Consider the following 24,458-nt stretch of genomic DNA (forward strand, 5'->3'; position numbering starts at 1 on the left):
CCATATTATGATTCTTTTTTTTTATTCTGACACAAAATGTCTAGCTGAAACACCATGGCCTGCCTTTTTAAAACTTTCTTCTCTTAGCAGGTTTGAGACAGTTCAAGAAAGAACCCAAAGTAGCCGCTCAAGATGCTGGACCAGCTCAGTTGAAGAGGGCTAATTTGCTCTGTTTTATATTTATGTTGATTTACTAAATTGGGTTCATTTCCTTTTGTTTTGTTTTTCATTATCCCAGTAAACCCATGTATATTATCACTATATTTAATAATCACAGTCTAGAGATGTTCATGGTAAAAGTACTGCCTTTGCACAGGAGCCTGTTTCTAAAGAAACCCATGCTGTGAAATAGAGACTTTTCTACTGATCATCCTAACTCTGTGTCCGAACAGTGATACCAGCCACATTGAAAGTCAACAAAAGAAGATCCGAGTTGGAAATTGCCTGAGGAATGTGCAGTATCCAGAAAAATGAAACCTAGTGGTTTAAAAAAAAAAAATACAGAAGTCATGTCATTTCTGCACTTTAGAATAAAGCATGGAAGAAATTATCTTATAGGCAATTATAACACTTTGTGAAAGTAACCCATTTCAGATTTGAGATACTGCAATAATGTTTGTCTTCAAAATAGAAAGATGTACTGTTAAGGTATTACTTTTTTCATGCTGATGAATATCTAAATTGGATTATGATGTTAGCTGACAGTGGTACTGATTTCTTTAGGTTGGTTGCTTTGTGGATTTCTTTGGTAGTGATAGTAAACCACATTTTAGATGACCCTGATCATGTATGTATGTGCATACACGTATACAAACACACTAATGGTAGAAAGCTTTTTTATGTGCTAGGCTATTATATTTAGCAGTATGTCCCTGTAACTAGCCAATATCACTGCTTTTTAAAAACTAAAAATCACAATTTATATTAATATTTCATATTTGCCAATAGAAACATGGCAGAATAGGTATCGATATGTTTTCAATGCTGGATAACCTATAAGAAAGAGAGATTCAAAGTGTCAAAATGCATTGACATTTTCTATAAAACATATTATTTAGTTTATAATTAAAAGCAATCTTGAAGTCCAGTGTGAATTGTACCAAATATACCAAACTTAAAGCTTGCTCAGAACTTCACTCTTAAGAATCAAGTTCACAATAGGTTGGCTTAAATGCTATCTGAGTTCTCTTCCTTCTCTAAAACTTACAGACAAGAATCTTAGTGACAAAATTGTACAGCTTGGAATTCCATGAATAAGTGTACTAAGACCAACTTTGACTAATCTCTGGAAGCAGAAAAGTAAGCAAAAGCCACTATTTAGGAGTCATGACCTACTTCCATCTTTAACATCTTTTTAATTAAACTTTTCTACCTTTATTAGTCATTGGTACTTGCCATAAGTTGATAATGTGCTGAGCTTTCAAAAAAATATATGTAATTTTTATTAGTTTTACCTTTTTCTCCAAGAGTCTATCAACTCATCATTTGTACACACACAATCCGGATATCAGATTTTCTTTTAGCTCATATGCATTCATCTATTCTTCACAACAGATTAGAGTACTCCAGTGTCTTGGCAATATGTTCTAGCTTAGAGCTATACATATAGTGTAGTTCTATAAACCTATACCTCATGACTTACCAAAGTTATCTTAGTCTCAATTCCTACCACAATGAGGGAGCCTCCCAAATGACCCTTTTCTAATCCACAATGTTCCCTGGGGGAGCTTGCCAGGGTAGGGCTGGCATGAGGAGTGACTAGCGCCTTCCAGAGGCTCTTTTCCTTGTAAGTCAATAGAGTTGTTGAGGCCTCTAGCTTTTAGCACACCTGGGCCAAAGAAAGTAAAGCCAGCAATATTGCACAAGTCACCCACCCATGACAGAGTAGACATGAGTCTATGATACGATGAACTAGAATTCACATGCAGTGCCTGAGTTAGCACTGACTCCCACCACTGGAGTGAAATGGATCAAAGTTTGAATTATGGCCTATGGCGAGATAAAGTTTCTTTGTTGTACTTTTTAATAAGAGCTTCTCCTGATCACTGTTATATATTTTTTCTAGAAAGTCTAAAGTTAAGAAGAGAATATATCGATTGATCCTGACTTTTATTCCAGTATTTGGATGGAATAACTTTTAGGGTAGACTTTTGTTCGGTTTGAATTTAATTTTTTGAAAAAGAATTTCTTCGTTTACTTGTTTGATTACAATTCTCTTTGTTATCTTTTTAAGAGATAAACCTGCAAGGTGACTAGCATGTTCTGTGAATCTGCCATTCCTAAAAATTTTATAAACACGATATTTTTCACTGATAATTGATCGCTGCAATAAATACATATTGTGAAAATGCATCCACAATAAATGGAATTCCTCCAAATATCTTTGCCTCACTTGTTTTATGTACTATATTGATTACAAGAGTTCTATCTGATGTAATAAAGATGATGGCATAGCAAAATGTGTATTTCAGATTGAGTCTTGGATTCATTTTTTAAAGAAGAAAGCCATTTCATATTTTTAGATACTTCTTATTACAAGCAGTTTTTCAACAGAACATTAAGAATTGCTCTGATTGGGACAACTGATCAAACATATATGGAAAGTTTGAAAAGAGGGATTAAAAACTTTTTCTTAAAAAAAAAAAAAAATTATCAAATGTTCCTTTCTCTTCCTTCTCATTCCCTGCATTGTCACAAGTCATTGTTCTTGCTCCTATGGTGGCAGTATTGTTTTCTCAAAGGCAGTGTCTTTTATAGTAGAAATACCCATTTAATATATACTGTTTGTCTATAAAATACTATTTGCAAGGCACTGGTGATTATATTTAAATCCAAAGATTTTTTTCGTAGCAGTTTTATATATTTAAGTAGCACTACTTGAAATCTGAGGCTCATTTACAAAGGTTTTATTTATTTATTTTTATTATTTTGACTGTGCTGGGTCTTCATTGCTGTGCGTGAACTTTCTGCAGTTGTGGCATTCAGGCTTCTCATTGCTGAGCACGGACTCTAGCACACGTGGGCTCAGTTGCCCCATGGCCTGAGGGATCTTAGTTTCCCCCACCATGGATTGAACCTGTGTCCCCAGCATTGGAAGGTGGAGTCTTAACCACTGCACCACCAGGGAAGTCCCCTCATAAAGGTTTTAAATTGTGTGTCCGGAGGCTCTGAACAGTCCCCTCATTCCTGTTCATAAGACTGACAAAGAGTTAACTACTGTAACTTAAAAACAACTAGTACTTTTGACATCTCCGTCCTAATAAGAAGGACTCTCAGTTTAGACAATGAGATAGTTATCATCAAAGTCTATCACAAATTAAGCAATGAAAAGCATACAGCCTGTAGTACCAAACTGATAGGATTAGGGATGCATCAAAATTAGTCCTACAATGTGCCTATCCAGGGTTTGAGCTCAAAGGTGTTACGGTCTTGTGTGTGATGTAGAAACAGGTTTGTATTAGGGAGTTTTTTCTACTCTTGCTTGCATGTGTGTTCCAAGTAGAAAGATAGATAAGATCTCATGACCCTAAGCATAACTTCTTCCACAGGAGTAAGGAGATGGCCTAATAAGGTCTTGATTTGAGTGCTGTGTCTATTTGTGTTCAAGCTTATTAATCATGTAGTCCAAATGTTCTATATCCTTACTAATGTTTTGTTCCTTTTTTCTAGCTATGACTGAATAAGGAATGTGAAAATCTCCCTCTATTATTATGGATTTGTCTATTTCTACTTCTGAATATGTTAATTTTGCTTTCATATTTTAAGCTCATGGTTTTGGTGCATACAGAAATCTAGAATCATTTTCCAAGTGAATTGAATTATTTTAGTTTTATGAAGTGCATGTGCCTAGTACGTTGCTTCAGTCTTGTCCAACTCTTTGCGACCCAATGGATTGTAGCCCACCAGGCTCTTCTGTCCATAGAATTCTCCAGGGAAGAATACTGGAATGGGTTGCCATGCCCTCCTCCATGGGAAACTTCCTGACCTAGGGATTGATTGAACTGTGTCTCTTAAGTCTCTTGCATTGGCAGGCAGGCTCTTTACTGGTAGCACCACAATTATAAAGTGACTCTCTAATTATAGCAAAGATTTTTGCCTTAAAGTTTTTTTTTTTTTCTATTCTTAACATTGCTACCATGGTTTTCTTTTGGTTAGCACTTGCAGGTGGCTCAGTGGTAAAGAATCTGCCTGCCAATGCAGGCAACACAGGAGATACAGTTCAATCCCTGGGTCAGGAAGATCCCCTGGAGTAGGAAATGGCAATCTACTCCAGTTTTCTTGCCTGGAGAATCCCATGAACAGAGGAGCCTGGTGGGCTACAGTCTATGGGGTCACAAAAAGTCAGACATGACTGAGCAAGTGAGACTTGGCAACTGCTAACTTTACTTCTACCCTTTACTTTTTTCTCTTTAACTTCACTGCCTCAGTGATTAGTTTTAGGTTTTGGTCTCTCTTATTTTTCAATTTTTTTAATTGGAGTAGCTTTACCATGTTGTGTTAGTTTCTGCTAGGAAGCAAAGTGAAATCAGCCACATGTGTACATACATTCCCTCTTCCTTGGATTTCTTTCCCATTTAGGTTACGACAGAGCACTGAGTAGAGTTGCCTGTGATATACAGTCAGTTCTCCACTCTTTTATTTTCAACCTTTGTGTGTGTGTGTGTTTGATATATGATATAACTTTCTCTACACCTTTATACCTTTACTTTTCTCTACGATATATGATATAACCTTCTCTACACCTTTACTATCAATATTTGTATATCTTTAGTTTTGGATAAACATTCACTTAGACTGGTATCCATGGATAAATGCAATTGCTATTAGCTTTGACTTCCTAATGAGAAAACAGTTTGCCAAACTAAGCATTATTATTTCAGTAAAACACATTTATTTTCTACAAAATACCTTTGCCAAGTACTAATAGAAGCAAGTGCTGGAAGAAAAGTAAATGGAAACAGAAATTTGGATCCTTATCCAAGCCAAATTCATTACGAGGTAGTAAATAAAGAATCAAGATTCTAACCTCTGTTCCCCATAATTCCTCACAAGAGATTGCTATTTCCTAGGAGCATGCCTTGAAGACAGCCCCTTTTTAAGGGGCAAGCTGGGGCCACCATGCTCCTCTTGCTGTTATTGTTAATAACAGCACTGAAGACCAATAAGGCATACTGCAACTTGGCCCAGTGATGAGATATTCTGCCCTTTCCCCCCAGCCCTGAATCATCCTCACACAATAAGGAACTAGCACTTAGAAGAAAGAGGGGATGAGTGTAAATAGTAAAACATCACTTCCCTCTCACTTTCTAAGTCACTAGAGCTAGGGACAGATTTGGGAGGTAATGAGGAGAAGGGCACTGAATCGAGTTTGAAATTGAAGCGTAACATGTACTGAATATCAAATATCAGATAACCCCAGGTGTTCCCAGGATCCGTAGGGCTTCCTCAGCCAAATGATGACAAGGCTTCTACAGCCACATAACCACTGACTTCTGTGATGTCATAAATAACTGATTACCCTACTCACCTCATCTTCTCATTTAAGTCTCTGCTCAAAATGGTATAACCACACAGAATAAATCACATTCCTAACACAATTTACATTTGGCCATATGTTGCTAAAGTGACCTTACCTCCTGATTGCCACGCCAATAACTGTGCCTTTTGGAGTACTGTTTTGGTTTTTCTTTTCTTTTCTTACTCTTGCCTTTTATACTGCAGGCTTAGAGGAGATGAATCCGTCCAAAAACTGGAGGAGGAAAAGTTACTGCACAAGTAAAGCTGACTTCCTAGGAAGCAGAAGCTGCTCCATGTGGAGCATATCCCTTAACCTCTGATAAAATCATAGACAAGAGGAACAAAAGTTCAATCTGCCATAAATGACCTTTGGGTTGAAGGTCCACTTTAACTTGAAGCCAAAGAATTTCATTTTCACTATATTCTACAGTCTAGAATAGGAGAGTAAGTTTTTCTTAAAAAAAAAAAAAGCAACAGGTGCTTAAGGAAATCATTTTAAATTTATCTGGGGAAAAAAAGAGGTCCTAATGAAACCTCTTTCCTTAAAACGTAGTCACTCCAGCTAAACCAGCAGTCCCCTACCTTTTTGTCACCAGGAACTAGTTTTGTGAAAGACAATTTTTCCACAGACCAGGGATAGGGGGTGATTTGGGGATAATTCAGGCACATTACATTTATTGTGCACTTTTGGCTGAGATGGTAAAGAATCTTCCTGCAATGTGGGAGACATGGGTTCAATCCCTGGGTTGGAAAGATCCCCTGGAGAAGGGATCGGCACCCCCTCCCATATTCTTGCCTGGAGAATTCCATGGACAGAGGAGCCTGGTGGGTTACAGTCCATGGGGTCACAAAGATTCAGACACAACTGAACTACTTTCACTTGACTTTATTTCTGTTATTATATTAACTCCACCTTAGAGCATCAGGCATTAGATTCCATGGGGGGGGGACGCCTGGGCTAAACAGTACTGCCTAGTATAATTCATAACATGGTCTCCTCTCAGAACCGATGTGCTTGCTGACTGTCCTGCCTGCTAAGGTCTCCCCCAGACATCCCCGTGGCTCATCCCTTTCCTTGCTTCAGGTCTCTGCTCAAGAGTCTGTTCAGACACTTTCCTGGACTGCTCATCAAGAGAGCCACACCTACTGAGGCCCACACACCAGAGTACTCCCTATGCGCTTTAATTTTCCATTATATTTCTCTCCATGCCAATTGTTATCACGTGGGTGCTTTTTTTTTTAAACACCACCCTTATGGCAGAAAGTGAAGAAGAACTAAAGAGCTTCTTGATGAAAGTGAAAAAGGAGAGTGACAAAGTTGGCTTAAAACTCAACATTCAGAAAACTAAGATCACAGCATCCGGTCCCATCACTTCATGGCAAATAGATGGGGAAACAGTGGAAACAGGGGCAGACTTTATTTTGGGGGGCTCCAAAATCACTGCAGACGGTGATTGCAGCCACGAAATTAAAAGACGCTTGCTCCTTGGAAGGAAAGTTATGACCAACCAAGACAGCATATTAAAAAGCAGAGACATTACTTTGCCAACAAAGGTCTGTCTAGTCAAGGCTATGGTTTTTCCAGTAGTCATGTATGGATATGAGAGTTGGACTATAAAGAAAGCTGAGTGCCGAAGAATTGACTCTTTTGAACTGTGGTGGTGAAGACTCTTAAGAATTCCTTGGACTGCAAGGAGATCCAACCAGTCCATCCTAAAGCAAATCAGTCCTGAATGTTCATTGGAAGGACTGATGCTGAAGCTGAAGTTCTAATACTTTGGCTACCTGATGTGAAATGCCGACTCATTGGAAAAGACCCTGATGCTAGGAAAGATTGAAGGCGGGAGCAGAAGGGGATGACAGAGGATGAGATGGTTGGATGGCATCACCAACTCAATGGACATGAGTTTGAGTAACTCCGGGAGTTGGTGATGGACAGGGAGGCCTGGCATGCCGCAGTTCATGGGGTCACAAAGAGTCGGACATGACTGAGCAGCTGAACTGATTGGTCTGTCTTCTCCCAGTAGGACACAAGGAATCTCCACAAGGAATATCTGTTTTATTCCCTGCAAAAGCCTTCCACGGGGAACAGTCCCTGGCAAGTAGTAGGGATTGAATAAATACTTGTTGAACTAAAGAATGAGTAAAAACAATTTTCATTTTTTTAATTTTTATTACACACTAAAATTTTTCTCTGTAGGATCACTTGGAATACGATTGTGTAAACATCTGAACTAAAGATCTTGTGACCTAAGTTCCAGCTCTGCCATTCATTTCTTGTGTAACCTGGTTAGATCATTTCTTGGAGTTTCACCTTGTGTGTCTGACGCTATGGCTTGAAATCTTGACACTAAAATCCAACACAAAATAGATTCCATATATAAAAATTATCTATGCATGTCATCTTTAGTAACATGTATGACCTCCAGTACTTTGGCCACCTGATGCAAAGAGCTGACTCATTTGAAAAGACCCTGATGCTGGGAAAGACTGAGGGCAGGAGGAGAAGGGGATGACAGAGGATAAGATGGTTGAATGGCATCACCAACTCAATGGACATGGGTTTGGGTGGACTCCGGGAGTTGGTGATGGACAGGGAGGCCTGGTGTGCTGCGGTTCATGGGGTCACAAAGAGTCGGACACGACTGAGTGACTGAACTGAACTGATGACATAAAACCAGGTACAATTATAAAGGGTTATTACTTTCAAGAAAGTGTGATCTAATAATGTGCTCATTTCTTTTTCTGGAAGGGCCAATCTTCCAAACCGCCAACCTCAAAAAATTATGTTATTTTTTTGGAAACTAACAAAATTTAACCAGAGACTATTAATCTATTTCCATGTTTAAGCTATTGTTTTGCTCTTTATTCTACTGTGAAACTTGCTATGGTCCATCATCTCCATTTCTACAATATTACAAGTCTCTTGACACATAATGCCTCATGCAGGCACCAAACATTTTTTTTTTTTTAGCTCTACTTGGAAAACTATTCCATATAAACTATCCAGTAAGCTAAAGGCCAGGGGAAAAATCATGGTTGAATATACAGGTATAATGACTAAGCCTGTTACGGGAAGATCATATTTAATTAGGTGAAACAGTACATGTAATCTGATTTGCATAATGTCCTCCGTATGTTGTTGTCGCTGTTTAGTCACTACGTCGTGTCTGGCCCATTTCCGACCCCGTGGACTGTAGCCCGCCAGACTCCTTTGTCCATGGGGTTATCCAGGCAGGAATACTGGAGTGGGTTGCCATTTCCTTCTCCACGGGATCTTCCAGATCCAGGGATTGAACCTGCGTCTCCTGTATTGGCGGGCGGATTCTTTATCACTGAACCATGATTATTATTCTTAAACAATCTCTGAGCTGATAAAAATCTCGAGACTTCACCCTGGTATATCTCTGGCTCTTCTATCAAACATTTAAAAAGAAAAGTCTCATTTTCCAAATCCAATAAAGATTATTGGCCACACAACTGTGCAAAACGCAACTCAGTGTAGCTACAAAGAAAGTTCAACAAAGCACAAGTCTTAACCAGTCTGCTCCACTGTCTCCTCGGGTGCAGCACGTGGGAGCAAATACCTGTCCTTCCTCCGCCCCTATAATTTCTAGCTAGCCACCCTCCCGCAGCCAGCGGCACTTTGACACCTGTGCGTCTCTCCCTAGCTCCCGCCATCTTTAGCGCTTTCCCTTTCAGTTCAGTTCAGTCCCTCAGTCGTGTCCGACTCCCCGCGACCCCATGGACTGCAGCACGGCCAGGCCTCCCTGCCCATCACCAACTCCCGGAGCTTACTCAGACTTAAGTCCATTGAGTCGGTGATGACATCCAAGAGTACAGCTTTCCCTTTATTTCAGCTGAAATGCAGCCTAGCTAGGTCTGCCCGAGGTCTCGCGAGGGTGACCCCGTTGCCCTGGTAACGAGTGCGGCGCGCTGCGAGGTGAAGGGCGTGGCGGGGGCTGCTCAACTGCAGTAGCGTTTTATCCTGTGTCGGGGCTGTTGGCGCCTGGGGCAGAGCTGCGGCTCCCGGCACCGAAAAGGCGCCTGGCCGGGCCGCGGGAAGACTGACCTGGCCGGGAGACTCAGGGCGAGGGGGTGGTGGCCGAGACGGGACAGGGAAGTGCGGAGGGGGACGGTCCCTAAGGGGAAAGAACGCGCCAGAGAAAATGTGCCCTTCCCGCCACTGCTGGGTCGCGAAGTGAGTGTGGGAGGAACACTTGCCCCTCTCCCCCTCCCCCCCGGGAATTGTGGCTTCACTGTCCTTCCCGCCTAGGAAGTTGTTCCTGCCCGCGGACGGCCCCCGCACGACTGGGCGGGGCGGTGCCGGCTGTGTCGCTTCTGAGGTAGAAGACGCGCGCGGAGGGAGCGTCCCTTAGATCCGCCTGTGTTTGTGACGTCCCTGCCGCCTAGGTTTTACCCTGCAGCAGGTTGGTGCGCCTCATATTTTCACGTAAAAAGAAAGAACCAAGGTTTATACCAGTCTGGTTTTCCAAAATTGGAGTTGTGGTCCCCAAACGGAACCTTTAGTTTCTTACCACTGAAGGTATCACCCATAAGACAGACTTCTCAGTTGTATTCGTAGTTTTTCGCTATGGAGCTTGGGCTTTATATAGTCCACGCTCTAAAACACTTTGTAGAAAAGAGAGTCTTTATGTAGTCCACTCTCTAAAACCCTTTTTGTAGAAAACAGCGTAAATCAGTAGTTTCAAAATTAGTAAATTCCTTTAGTCTCTCAAAAATAGTAGACTCTTGACAAGCGATTTCTATTATTTCATTGTCTTTACCATTTAAGAAGATACTCGCATAGGGAGGATTATGGTCGTTGTCCAGCCTTCTGATAAAGATTGAAATTCCAGTAAGACTTACGACCGAATATTTAGAACAGACAGTATCTACAGAATATCAATCAAAATACAGAGAATAAAAGCCTAATTTCATTTGAACCGTTGGTCAAATGAAAATTACGCAGAAAAAATATTAACTATATTGTTGAAACTCAATGCCTGAATCAGTAACTGTAAATTTTCTTTGATTCACGATTTTTTTTTTAATGCCGCAGGCTCATTCTGAACTTTCTATCACTGTATGGTATTTAATTGTAAATAGAGGATGTAAACGATTTGGCTGTGTACCCTGGAAATTCCTTTTTCAATTAAATTATTTACTTGTTTTTTCTTTTGTGATTTTTGTCTCTAATAAAAATAGAAAATGTCTTTAAATCTTTGAAATTAAAGGTTTAATTAGCTGTGTCCTAATTTACTTTATAGAGAAACCTTTTGTCACTATTAATTAAATTGAATATATTTGGGGGTAAACATTTAATGTGTGCTTAAAAAGAAAACTACCAAACAAGTTCCTTACAAATTGTTTTACAGCCGACCTACATAATAAAAGAAATTTCGAGCCAAATATTGGAAGAGATGTCAGAAGATTCAGAAAAGGAAGACTATTCAGACAGAACAATCAGTGATGAAGATGAATCAGTATGTTTTTCTCAACTTTATCCTACTTAAAACTTATTTGTATTATAAAATACAAATTCCCAGTAAAAATGTTATATATTCAATTGACTAACAATCAATTGGATACTTAAATCACTTGTCACTAAGTTGGGAAATTGATTGAAAGCAAAGCGGTTACTGTGTGCAGTATGCCCTATGTAAAAAGAGAGTCTATATTGGGGTTTTTTTGAGAGAGTATTTTAGATAAAACTTCTCTGAGTTATCTTAATAGTGGGACCTCCTATTTCTAAACCTATTGTGTGTCACCGTAATAGGTTTCATGTGGCAGTGTTGTAGCAAAAGTACATGGAGGAAGAAATCGGGGAGGGGAGAAACAGTAGTTTCTCTTTCTAAACAAAATAGTTTAGCAGTAGTTGAAATATTCTTCTGGTCCCAGCACGTACTTCTAAGAAATTCCCTTCACATTTTAGTAAAGTATAAATGATCTATGTAAGTTAAGGTCCCAAAATAAACTCCCCAAATGAGGTATAACCCATTAAGTTAGCGACTTTCTGGGTTTCTTGTCTTTCTTCCATTTTCCAGTTAATTTTATATTGAATTTAAGTTGTTTTGCCAGGTTTACCAAGAATCTTTAAACTATTTGTTCTCTACAATCATTAATATGGCCTTGCCTTGTTGAAGAAGAGAAATAAAAGCTGAAAACTTTGTTTCAGGATATTCAAAATGTTGGGGGCTTTGAGACCAACAGCTGATAATAATCCTTTAATTTTTTTCATTTATTAAAGATTAAAGACAGACTCAGTTTTAAGCATTAAGATGTAAAATATTTCTGGATTGGCAAGCTGCTTTTAAAATAGGAATATTTTAAAATTCTCATTTTAGGATGAGGATACCTTTATGAAGTTTGTAAATGAAGACATCCATCAGTGTGCACTTTTAACAGGTTTGAAATTATTCATATATTCTCCCTTCTCTTTTTGATAAGACCTTAAGTAGATGAAAAATGAGAGAAAGCTAGAAAAAAAAAGTCAGAGTGAATAACACAGGAATTATTATTCTGTTATTGGTAAGGAGAGATGTATTTTTATGAGTATTTTGGAGTTTGAACATTTTTTTAAATTGCAGTACAGGAGATTTACAATATTCTGTTAGTTTCAGGTACACAGAAAAGTGACTCAGTTATATATATAATATATATAGTTTTTCACATTATTTTCCATTATAGGTTATTAGAAGATAATGTAATTGCCTGTGTTATTCAGTAAAGCCTTGTTTTTATCTATTTTATGTATAGTAGGTTGTTAATCCCATACTCCTAATTTATCCCTCCCCCTTCCTTTCCCCTGTGATAACCATAAATTTGTTTTCTGTGTCTATAAATCTGTTTCTGTTTTGTGTATAGATTCATTTGTATTGTTTTTTAGATTCCACATATAAACCATATTGAAGTTTGTCTTCCTCTGTCTAACTTACTTCACAGGTATTTTTAAAAATGACACAAATGAACTTATTTACAAAACAGAAATAGATTGATAGATTTTTGGAAACAAACATGTTTACCACAGGAGAAATGTTGTGGGGGAGGGATAAATAAGGAACTTGGGCTTACATACATACAGGTATAATGTTCTCAAGGTCCATCCATGTATTTTCAAGGTCCATATTGTTGCAAATGGCCATATCCCATTCATTTTTATGGCTGAGTAATATTTTATTATACATCTTAAATCAGTCATCTCTTGATGGGGACTTGGGTAGCTTCCAAGTCTAGGCTATTGTAAATAGTGCTGCTATGAACATTGGGATGCATGTCTCTTTTTGAATTAGAGTTTTACTTATTTCTGGATATAAATCCCAGGAATGGGATTGCTGGATCATATGGTAGTTCTATTTTTAGCTTTTTAAGAAACTTCCATACTGTTTTCCATAGTGGCTGTACCAATTTACATCCCTACCAACAGTGTATAAGTGTTCCCTTTTCTCCACACACTCTCCAGCTTTATTCTTTGCAGATTTTTTGATAGTCATTCTGACCTGTGTTAGGTGATAACCTCATTGTGCTTTTGATTTACATTTCTCTAATATTACCAGTGGTGACCATCTTTTCCTGTGCCTGTTGGTCATCTCTGTGTCTTCTTTGGAAAAATATCTATTTAAGTCTTCTGTTCATTTTTTGACTAGATTGTTTGGGGTTCTTTTTGTTTGTTTTTAAGTTTTATTGGAATATAGTTGATTTACAGTGTTGTGTTAGTATCAGGTGTTAAACAAAGTGATTCAGTAATACATATACATATATTCATTTCTTTTTCAGATCCTTTTCTCATAAAGTTTATTACAGAATATTGAGTAGAATTCCTTGTGTTATATAGTAGGTCCTTGCTGGTTACCTATCTTATATATATGGTGCTGTCTGTATGTAACCGCAAGTTTCTTATTTATCCCTCCCCCAGAACATTTCCCCTGTGATTACCATGTTTGTTTTCAAAATCTATCAGTCTATTTCTGTTTCATAAATACATTTGTATCATTTTTTTAAATTAGATTCCACATATTGGTGATACATATATTTGTCTTTGTCTGATTTACTTCACTTAGTATAATAATATCTAGGCCCATCCATGTTGCTACAAATGACATTATTTTGTTCTTTTTTTATAGCTGAGTGATATTCCATTGTATATATGTACCACATCTTATCCATTCCTCTGTTGATGGACGTTTAGGTTGCTTCCATGTCTTGGCTATTGTAAATAGTACTGAAATGAACATTGAGGTGCATTATCTTTTCGAATTATGGTCTTCTCTGCATATATGCCCAGGAGTGGGATTGCCAGATCATGATGTTGTTGTTGTTCAGTTACTAAGTCCAACTATTTGTGACCCCATCAACTAAAGCCCACCAGGCTTCCTTGTCCTTCACTACCTCCCAGAGTTTGCTCAAATTCATGTCCATTGAGTTGATGATGCTATCTAACCATGTCATCCTCTGCCACCCACTTCTTTTGCATTCAATCTTTCCCAGCATCAAAGTCTTTTCCCATGGGTTGACTCTGCATCAGGTAGCCAAAGTATTGGCACTTCAGCTTCAGCTTCAGCTCTTCCAATGAATATGCAGGGTTGATTTCCTTTAAGATTGACTGGCTTGATCTATTGCAGTTGAATAGATTCTCAAAACTCTTCTCTAATACAGTTTAAAAGCATCAGTTCTTTGACGCTCAGCTTTCTTTATGGTCCAACTCTCATATCCGTATTGACTACTGCAAAAACCATGGCTTTGACTAGACGGACCTTTGAGGGCAAAGTGATGTCTTTGCTTTTTAATATGTTGTCTAGTTTTGTCATAGCTTTCCTTCCAAGGAGCAAGTCTTAATTTCATGGCTATAGTCACTATCTGCAGTGACCTTGGAGCCCAAGAAAATAAAATCTGTCACTGTTTCCACTTTTCCTCTTCAATTTGCCATGAAGTGATGAGACTGGATGCCATGATCTTAGTTTTCTGAATGTTGAGTTTTAAACCAGCTTTTTCACTCTCTCTTTCACCCTTTTCAAGAGGCTCTTTAGTTCCTCTGCCCTTTCTGCTATTAAAGTAGTATCATCTACATATCTGAGGTTGTTAATATTTCTTCTGTCATTCTTGATTCCAGCTTGTGATTCATCCAACCTGGCATTTTGCATGATGTACTCTGCATGTGTGCATGCTAAATCATGTGTGCTAAGTCACTTCAGTCATGTCTAACTCTTTGCAACCTTGTGGACTGTAGCCCACCAGGTTCTTCTGTCCATGGGATTCTCCATGCAAGAATGCTGGAATGGATTGCCATGCTCTTCTCCAGAATATCTTCTTGACCCAGGGATGAAAGTCACATCTCTTATGGTCTTCTGCATTGGCAGGCAGGTTCTGTACCACTGGCACATATAAGTTAAATAAACAGGGTGATAATATACAGCCTTATCATACTCCTTTCCCAATTTTGAGCCAATCAGTCATTCTATGTAAGGTTCTAGCTGTTGCTTCTTGACCCTCATACAGATTTCTCAGGAGACAGGTAAGGTGATCTGGTATTCCCATCTCTTTAAGAATTTTCCAGTTTGTTGTTATCTACACAGTCAATGGCTTTAGTGTACTCAATGAAGTGGAAGTAGATGTTTTTATGGAATTCCCTTGCTTTCTTTATGATCCAGTGAATGTTGGCAGTTTGATCTCGGGTTCCTCTGCCTCTTCTAAACCCAACTTATACATCTGAAGTTCTCAGTTCGTGTACTGCTGAAGCCTTGAGCATAATCTTACTAGCATGTGAAATGAGCACTATTGTGCGGTAGTTTGAACATTCTTTGATACTGCCCTTCTTTGGAATTGGAATGAAAACTGACCTTTTCCAGCCCTTTGGCCACTGCTAAGTTTTCTAAAAATGCTGACATATTGAATGCAGCTCTTTAACAACATCATCTTTTAGGATTTTAAATAGCTTAGCTGGAATTCCATCACCTCCAGTAGCTTTGTTCATGGTAATGCTTCCTAAGGCCCACTAGACTTCACATTCCAGGATGTCTGGCTCTAGGTGAATGAGTGACCACACCATCATGGTTATCTGGGTCATTAAGACATTTTTTTGTATAGTTCTTCTGTATATTCTTGCCACCTCTTCTTAATACCCTCTGCTTCTGTTAGGTGCTTGCCATTTCTGTCATTTATTGTGCTGTCCTTGCATGAAATGTTCCCTTGATATCTCCAGTTTTCTTGAAGAGCTCTCTAAGTCTTTCCCATTCTATTGTTTTCCTTTACTTTCTTGCAGTGTTTATTTAAGGCTGCCTTCTCCCTCCTTACTATTCTCCATTTCTTCTAAGGGATTCTTGCCCACAGTAGTAGACATAATGGTCACCTGAATTAAGTTCACTCATTCCCATCCATTTTAGTTTACTGATTCCTAAGATGTTGATGTTCACTCTTGCCATCTCCTTCTTCACCATGTTCAATTTACCTTGATTTGTGGACCTAATATTCCAGATTCCTATGCAATATTGTTCTTTACAGCATAGAACTTTACTTTCACCATCAGACACATCCACAGCTGAGTGTTGTTCCTGCTTTGGCCTGCTGCTTCATTCTTTCTGGAGCTATTAGTAATTGCCCTCTGCTCTTCCCCAGTAGTATATTGGACACCTCTCAACCTGACAGGCTCACCTTCCAGGGCTGTATCTTTTTGCCTTTTCATACTGTCTGTGGGTTTCTCCAGGCAAGAATAGTGGATGGAATGGTTTGTCATTCTGTCCTCTAGTGGACCACGTTTTTGTCAGAACTCTCCACTATGACCCATCTGTATTGGGTGACCTTGCACGGCATGGCTTATAGCTTCTTTGAATTATTCAGGCTCCTTCGTCAGGACAAGGCTATGATCCGTGAAGGGATGCTTGATCATATGGTAGTTCTGTTTTTAGTTTTTTATCTCTGCAAGAAAATTAGTGATACCAAGGAAACATTTCATGCAAAGATGGTCACAGTAAAGGACAGAAATGGTATGGACCTAACAGAAGCAGAAGATATTAAGAACAGCTGGCAAAAATACACAGAAGAAATATACAAAAAAAGATCTTCATGACCCAGATAACCATGATGGTGTGATCACTCACCTAGAGCCAGACATCCTGGAATGTGAAGTCAAGTGGGCCTTAGGAAGCATCACCACAAACAAAGCTAGTGGAGGTGAGGGAATTCCAGTTGAGCTAATTTAAATCCTAAAAGATGATGCTGTAAAAGTGCTCCACTCAACATGCCAGCAAATTTGGAAAACTCAGCAGTGGCCAAAGGGCTGGAAAAGGTCAGTTTTCATTCCAATCCCAAAGAAAGGCAATGCCAAAGAATGTTCAAACTACCACACAATTGCACTTATCTCACATGCTAGCAAAGTAATGCTTAAAATTCTCCAAGTGAGGCTCTAACAGCATGTGAACCATGAACTTCCAGATATTCAAGCTGGATTTAGAAAAAGCAGAGGAACCAGAGATCAAATTTCCAACATCCACTGGATCATTGAAAAAGCAAGAGAGTTCCAGAAAAACATCTACTTCTGCTTTATTGACTACACCAAAGCCTTTGACTGTATGGATAACAACAAACTATTGAAAGATTATTAAAGAGATGGAAATACCAGACTACCTGACCTGCCTCCTGAGGAGCCTGTATGCAGGTCAAGAAGCAACAGTTAGTACTGGACATGGAACAACAGACTGGTTCCCAATCGGGAAAAGAGTACTTCAAGGCTATATATTGTCACCTTGCTTATTTAACTCATATGCAGAGTACATCATACAAAATGCTGGGCTGGATGAAGCACAAGATGGAGTCAAGATTGCCGGGAGAAATATCAATAACCTCAGATATGCAGATGGCACCACACTTATGGCAGAAAGTGAAGAAGAACTAAAGAGCCTCTTGATGAAAGTGAAAGAGGAGAGTAACAAAGTTGGCTTAAAACTCAACATTCAGAAAAGTAAGATCATGGCATCTGGTCCCATCACTTCATGGCAAATAGATGTGGAAACAGTGGCTGACTTTATTTTTTGGAGCTCCAAAATCACTGCAGATAGTGACTGTAGCCATGAAATTAAATGACGCTTGCTCCTTGGAAGGGAAGTTATGACCAATCTAGACAGCATATTAAAAAGCAGAGACATTACTTTGCCAACAAAGGTCCATCTAGTCAAAGCTATGGTTTTTTCAGTAGTCACGTATGGATGTGAGTGTTGGACTGTAAAGAAAGCTGAGTGCCAAAGAATTGATGCTGTTGAACTGTTGTGTTGGAGAAGACTCTTGAGAGTCCGTTGGCCTGCAAGGAGATCCAACCAGTCAATCCTAAAGGAAATTGGTCCTGAATATTCATTGGAAGGACTGATGCTGAAGCTGAAACTCCAATACTTTGGCCACCTGATGCGAAGAGCTGACTCACTGGAAAAAGATTGATGCTGGGAAAGATTGAAGGCAGGAGGAGAAGGGTATGACAGAGGATGAGGTGGTTGGATGGCATCACCGACTCAATGGACATGAGTTTGAGCAAGCTCCGTGAGTTGGTGAAGGACAGGGAAGCCTGGTGTGCTGTAGTCCATGGGGTCGCAAAGAGTCGGACACAACTGATCAGCTGAACTGAGGCTGGAGGCTGAAGCTCTCCGTTGCCAGAATGCAAGATGCTGAGCAGGCCTTTCTGATAGAAACCTCAGGATACCCCTAGAAATATGGGTATCCCTCCACCTCCTGGGGAAGACTGGCCCAGACTCAAGACACACTGTCCGCAAAGAGATTGATGTGTTTTAATTTATGGGGAATTGTTTGTGGTGTAGAATAAAGGCTCGACGCTTAAGCTGAAGCCATGTCTGAGTGATTAGGGCATAGGAAAGAGGAAGTAAATGCCTCCATCTTGCCCTCTGCAGCCTCCTTGGGTCAGGGTAGGCCCAGTCTCAGAGGCCTGAACATAGTTTCCAATGATCCAAAAACTGACAGAGATTAACAGAAAAGAGTCAAGAAATGAAAACAGTCCCATGTTTACTACAGAATAAAGAAGCAGCTCATCCCTGCTGTCTTAGACAAGTAAGCAAATAATCAATGAAGGGAGTTTCTGTAATTCTGATATCTCTCTTTAGCATATAATCACATAAATTATGGGCTTCTTTGGCAGCCCAGACCATAAAGAATCTGACTGCATTGCAGGAGACCCAGGTTCAATCCCTGGGTCAGGAAGATCCATTTTGAATTTATTTTTGTGTATGGTGTTAGAGAACTTTCTAATTTCATTCTTTTACGTGTAACTGTCCGGTTTTCCCAGCACCACTTATTGAAGAGATTGTCTTTTCTCTATTGTATATTCTTGCCTCCTTTGTCATAGATTAATTGACCATAAGGGTAGGGGCTTATTTCTGGGTTTTCTGTCTTTTTCCATTGATGTACATGTTTACTTTTGTGCCAGTTGTTGTTCAGTCGCTAAGTCATGTCTGAAGCTTTGTGACCTCATAGACTGTAGCATGCCAGGCTCCTCTGTCCTCCACTATCTCCCTGAGTTTGCTCATTTTTCATGTCCATTGAGTCAGTGATGCTATCTAACCATCTCATCCTCTGTTGTCCCCTTCTCCTATTGCCTTCAGTCTTTCCCAGCATCAGCGTTTTATGCCAGTACCATACTGATTCGTAGTATAGTCTAAAGTCAGGGAGCCTGATTCCTCTACCTCCATTTTTCTTTCTCAGGATTGCTGTGGCTATTTGGGGTTTTTTTGTGTTTTCATACAAACTGAAAAAAGTGTTTTTCTAGTTCTGTGAAAAACTCCATTGGTAATTTGATAGGGATTGCACTGAATCTGTAGATTGCCTTGGGTAATATAGTCATTTTGACAATATTGATCCTTCTGATCCAAAAACATCGTATATCTTTACATCTGCTTGTGTCATCTTCTATTTCTTTCATAAGTGTCTTATATTAATAATTTTCAGAGTACAGGTCTTTTGTCTCCTTTGGTAGGTTATTATTTTTGATGTGATGGTAAGTGGGATTGTTTTGTTAATTTCTCTTTCTGATCTCTCATTGTATAGGAATTTCCACAAGATATTTCTGTGTGTTGATTTTATATACTGCAACTTTACCAAATTCATTGAGCTCTAGTACTTTTCTGGTAGCATCTTTAGGATTTCCTATGTATAGCATCATGTTATCTGCAAACAGTGACAGTCTTACTACTTCTTTCCCAATTTGGACTCCTTTTTATTTATTTATTTATTTTCTTCTTAGATTGCCATGACTAGGACTCCCAAAACTATGTTGAATAAAAGTGGCAGCACTGAACATCCTTGCCTTGTGCCTGATCTTAGAGGGAATGCCTTTAGCTTTTCACCCTTGAGAATGATATTAGCTCTGGGTTTGTTACAGAGGCCTTTATTATGTTGAGATAAATTCAGTCTATGCCCACTTTCTGGAGAGTTTTTTTTTTTAATCATAAATGGCTGTTAAATTTTGTCAGACACTTTTTCTGCTTCTATTGAGATGATAATTTTTATTCAATTTGTTGATGTGATGTATCACACTGCATTATTGCAGTGTGAAGAATTGCAGATGTTGAAGAATTTTTGCATCCCTGGCATAAATCATGGTGTATGATCCTTTTAATATATTGTTGGATTTGGATTGCTAGTATTTGGTTGAAGATTTTTGCACCTGTGTTCATCACTAATATTGGCCTGTAATTTTGTGTGTGAGGGGTGTGTGTGGGTGTGTGTGTGTGGTATCTATGTCTGGTCTTGGTATCAGAGTGATGGTGGCCTCATAGAATGAGCTTGGGAGTGTTCCTTCCTCTGGAATTTTTTGGAAGAGTTTCAGAAGGATAGGTGTTAACTTTTCTAAATGTTTGATAGAATTTGCCTAAAGATAATGGAAGTCATCTGCTCCTGGACTTTTGTTTATTGGAAGTTTTTTAATCACTATTTCAATTTCAGTACTTGCTATTGGTCTATTTATATTTTGTTTCTTCCCAGTTCAGTCTTGGAAGATTGTACCTTTCTAAGAATTTTTTCCCTTTCTTCTAGGTTGTCTGTTGTATTGGCATATAGTTGTTTGTAGTAGTCTCTTATGTACCTTTGTATTTCTGTAGTGTCTGTTGTAACATCTCCTTTTTCATTTCTAATTTTATTGATTTGAGCCTTCCTTTTTTTATTGATTAGTCTGGCTAAAGATTTATCAATTTTGTTTATCTTTTCAAAGATCTAGCTTTTAGTTTCGTTGACCTTTTCTGTTGTTTTCTGTGTCTGTGATCCATTTATTTCTGCTCTGATCTTTATGATTTCTTCTACTAACATCAGGTTTTGTTTGTTCTTGTTTCTCTAGTTGCTTTAGGTGTGAGGTTAGGTTCTTTGAGATTTTTATTGTTTTCTGAAGTAAGGACTGTATTGCTGTAAACTTCCCTCTTAGAACAGCTTTTGCTGCATCCCATAGGTTTTAGAATGTCATGTTAAGCTGACAGTCATACAAGCTTAAAGAAAGAAAGAAGAAAGCAAGTTGCTTCAGTCATGTCCGACTCTGCAATCCTATGGACTATAGCCCACCAGGCTCCTCCGTTCATGGGATTTTCCAGGCAGGTTGCCATTTACTTCTCCAGGGGATCTTCCTGACCCAGGGATTGAACTTGAGTCTCCCACATTATAGGCAGACTCTACCATCTGAGCCACCAGGGAATCCCCATACAAGTTTAAACACAGTCTAAAGGAGCTAAATTTTTATACTCTCCTGCCAGCATTTTATGATTTTTATGTTATATTTTATATCCTCATGCTTATCATTTTAGCATTAATTATCATTATAATAGATTTTACAGGATTTTTTGGATTGTTTTTAGTTTATGTACTGACTTATTTTAGTGATCTTCAGTCCTTTTGTATATTTGCCTTTCCTGTTGTGATTTTCCCTGTCCTATAGATACTTGCTTTTTTTCTATCAGAGAAGGCCTTTCAGTATTCCTTTTAGTTTAGACTTAGTGTTGCTGTACTCTTAGTTTTTGCTTGTCTGAGAAATTCTCTCCCTCTCCATCTATTCTAAATGATAATCTTGCGGGGTGGAGTATCCCAGGTTATGGGATTTTCTCTTTCAGGACTTTGGCTGTATCATGCCACTCCCTTCTGACCTGCACAGTTTCTGCAGAGAAATTAAGCTTATGGGGGTTCCCTTGTAACTGACTGTTTTTCCCTTCCTGCCTGTAGAATCTTCTCTTTGTCTTTAACTTTTGCTGCTTTAATTATAATATGTCTTGATATGGATCTGTTTGTGTTCATCTTGTTTGGGACCCTTGGTGCTTCCTGTACTTGAATATCTGTTTCCTCCTTTAGATTTCAGGAAGTCTCAGCCATAATTTCTTCAAATACATTTTTGATCCCCTTTCTTCTCTCTCCTCTTTCTGGAGCCCCTTTTATGCATAGGTTGGCACTGTTTATATTATCCCATTAAGTCTCGTATGTTGCTTTTTTTTTTTTTTTTTTTGTCTTTCTGTCTGCCATTCTAGCCCAGATGGTAAAGAATCTGCCTGCAATGCAGGAGACCTGGGTTTGATCCCTGGGTCAGAAAGATCTCCTGAAGAAGGGAATGGCAACCCACTCCAGTATTCCTGCCTAGAGAATTCCAGAGACAGACCAGGGGGTCACAAAGAGCTGGATACTACTGAGTGACTGACACACACATGCTCCTGTTCTGATTGGGTGATTTCCATTATTCCACCTCCCAGATCACTTGTTCATTCTTCAGTGGCACTTAGTCTGCTATTCATTGCTTCTGGATTGGCTTTTATCTTGGCAGCTGAATTAGCTAATTTTAATTGGTTCATCTTCATAGTCTAGTTCCTTGTTACAGTGATTTGCATTTCTAATGATAACCTTTCTTAATTTCTTTAGCATTTTTATAACTTCTTTTTTGAACTTGGAGCTTGGTCACTTGACCCCTTGATAAGTGAAGAGGTGTGATTGGTTTCGTAGTGTCTAGAGGCTGTGCTCCATGTAAGCTAGGGTTTCCTCTTTCTCTGTGGTCGTCATTGCCTAGCTGGGTTCTGTCTGCTCCCCAGTTTTTGGAGTAGAAGTCTTGAGGATTGGGTTGGATAAGGCTCCATTACCCTTGAGTGTATGCCCCTTCCCAAAAGAGGTGATTGCTGAAGCAAGTGTGCTGTTGTGGTCACAGTGCACCTGTGCCTCACTTGTGTAGGCATCCGAAGTTCCTCTCAGAAGCAGCTCAAAGTCACATCCCTTTGTCCATTGTGTTTGACCCAGATCTAGTACAGGGCTGTGGTGTGGAGTAGGCTGGGGCTGAGGACGTGGACATTGTGGCTGCAGGAATTGAGGTGGCTGTGCGGCTGCCTTGTGACCTGGGCTGCCTCTCTGGCACACTTCTCCCTGGACCTGTCTGCCCCGCATCTGGTGCTGAGCTGCAGTGTGGGGTGGACGGAGCCCGAGCGCAGTCACTGGGAAACAGATTGTGGCATATTCTTGACCACGGCCTGCGTACCCAGGGTTTAGCACTTAGCTGCTTCACACATTGTTGTGGCACTGCCTGGTGTGAACACACTAACAGTGGTCTTCACAGCTCTGCCTGCATCACACCCAGGTACCCTGGTCTGATTCTGTGTACTTAGACGAAATCTTTGCCCTTATCTGATGCCAGGATGTAGTATGGAGTGAGTGGGGACAGGGTGCTCACCCCTTCGGTTTGGGAAGTGCAGCAAGGCAGCAGCTGCCAGTGCAAGGCTCTCTCCACCCTGTCAACCAACTCATGTGCACCCCTCACAGGTAGAGTCTAGGTTCCTCCAGCCCTTTTCTCTGTCTCAGTGGATTTCCCAGCAGGCAAGGGGGTTTGTCTCCTTGTGCAGGACCCAGGACTGGGATGCCCTGATTGTGAGTCTGTCTGCTCCCTCCCCAGGGTAAGGTTCTACCCATGCAACCTTCTCTTCCTTACAGATCCCTCTCAGAGGCACAAGTCCTACCTGACTTGGTACCCTTTTTATCTGTCTTACCAGGTTACATGAAGGTCTTTCTTGCTGCTTTAGTTGTATAGGAGACCTTCTGCCAGTTTGCAGTTAGTTTTCTCTGAGAATTGTGCCACGTGGAGGTTTTTTTAAATGTATTTGTTGGGAGGGGTGAGTACCTCATGGTCCTACTTTGTCATCTTGATCTTCCCCTGAAGTTCAAACTTTTAAGGTTTGTTTGATTTTTATATAAATTAAATGAAAGTGGTCATTATAGAGGACTTCACTTAATATAAGAATTTACCTTGACATTGCGTTTTTTTTGGCCATGCTGTGTGGTGGCATGCAGGATCTTAGTTCCCTGACCAGGGATCCAAACCATGCCCCCTGCATTAGGAGCATAGTCTTAACCACTGGAATGCCAGGAAAGTCCACCTTGACATTTCTTTAAATAATTAGTTCTTTAAATGCAACTACAGTATGATTCAAATTTTAATTTTCCAAAACATGTTTTGGAAATACATCCTTTTGTAAAATGAAATATGCCTGTGTGAAGAGTTTCTATAATAAAGTCATTCATTTGCAAATGTACATGTATATGACTATCTTGATATATACTTGGTTTTTTAAATTTTTACACTGTTTTAGAGTACTTTCAAATATACATTAAAATATTTCTTCTAAATATTCATATATCAGAGATATTCTGAAATTGAAGATAAGGTTTTTATCTCTTTTTTTTTTTTATCATTTTCACCACCATCCTAAAACAGATCTTTTTGAGATAACCATTGTTCTCAGTTTGGTATGTACCCTTCTAGACCTTTTTCTTTTCATTTGTATACATACCTATACCCATACTCATATAAAATTTATAGTACTATTTTGCAGACTTCTTCCCCCACATTTTCCTCTTTAAAATTTTGCCTGTCTGTTGGAAGAAAGATGGTAACTCACTATTTTAGCTAAGATTTTCTTGATTGCTACAGAAATTGAGAATTGTTT

At 39.3% G+C, this 24,458-nt stretch overlaps 2 protein-coding genes across 12 annotated transcripts in view; both read left to right on the forward strand.

Annotated features, from left to right (window-relative positions):
* CALD1 (caldesmon 1) overlaps positions 1-2,380 on the forward strand; it is a 227,170-nt gene extending 224,790 nt beyond the window's left edge. For 9 of the 10 annotated variants that reach the window (XM_061165844.1, XM_061165845.1, XM_061165847.1 and 6 more), the window contains one exon: positions 88-2,380. In XM_061165844.1, coding sequence (XP_061021827.1) covers positions 88-96 — 9 coding nt within the window. In that variant the 3' untranslated portion in view covers positions 97-2,380. The remainder of the gene's footprint in view (positions 1-87) is intronic. The other variant, XM_061165848.1, reaches the window with a different exon arrangement.
* Positions 2,381-9,524: 7,144 nt separating this feature from the next.
* The window catches only part of AGBL3 (AGBL carboxypeptidase 3), a 95,196-nt gene continuing 80,262 nt past the window's right edge, over positions 9,525-24,458 (forward strand). Inside the window, exons 1-3 of one of the 2 annotated variants that reach the window (XM_061165852.1) lie at positions 9,525-9,718; positions 10,896-11,003; positions 11,865-11,925. In XM_061165852.1, coding sequence (XP_061021835.1) covers positions 10,941-11,003; positions 11,865-11,925 — 124 coding nt within the window. In that variant the 5' untranslated portion in view covers positions 9,525-9,718; positions 10,896-10,940. Of the gene's footprint in view, positions 9,948-10,895; positions 11,004-11,864; positions 11,926-24,458 lie in introns of both variants that reach the window. The other variant, XM_061165853.1, reaches the window with a different exon arrangement.

The sequence above is a fragment of the Dama dama genome, chromosome 18 (genome assembly GCF_033118175.1).
Source record: "Dama dama isolate Ldn47 chromosome 18, ASM3311817v1, whole genome shotgun sequence".
In the NCBI taxonomy this organism is placed as follows: Eukaryota; Metazoa; Chordata; class Mammalia; order Artiodactyla; family Cervidae; genus Dama; species Dama dama.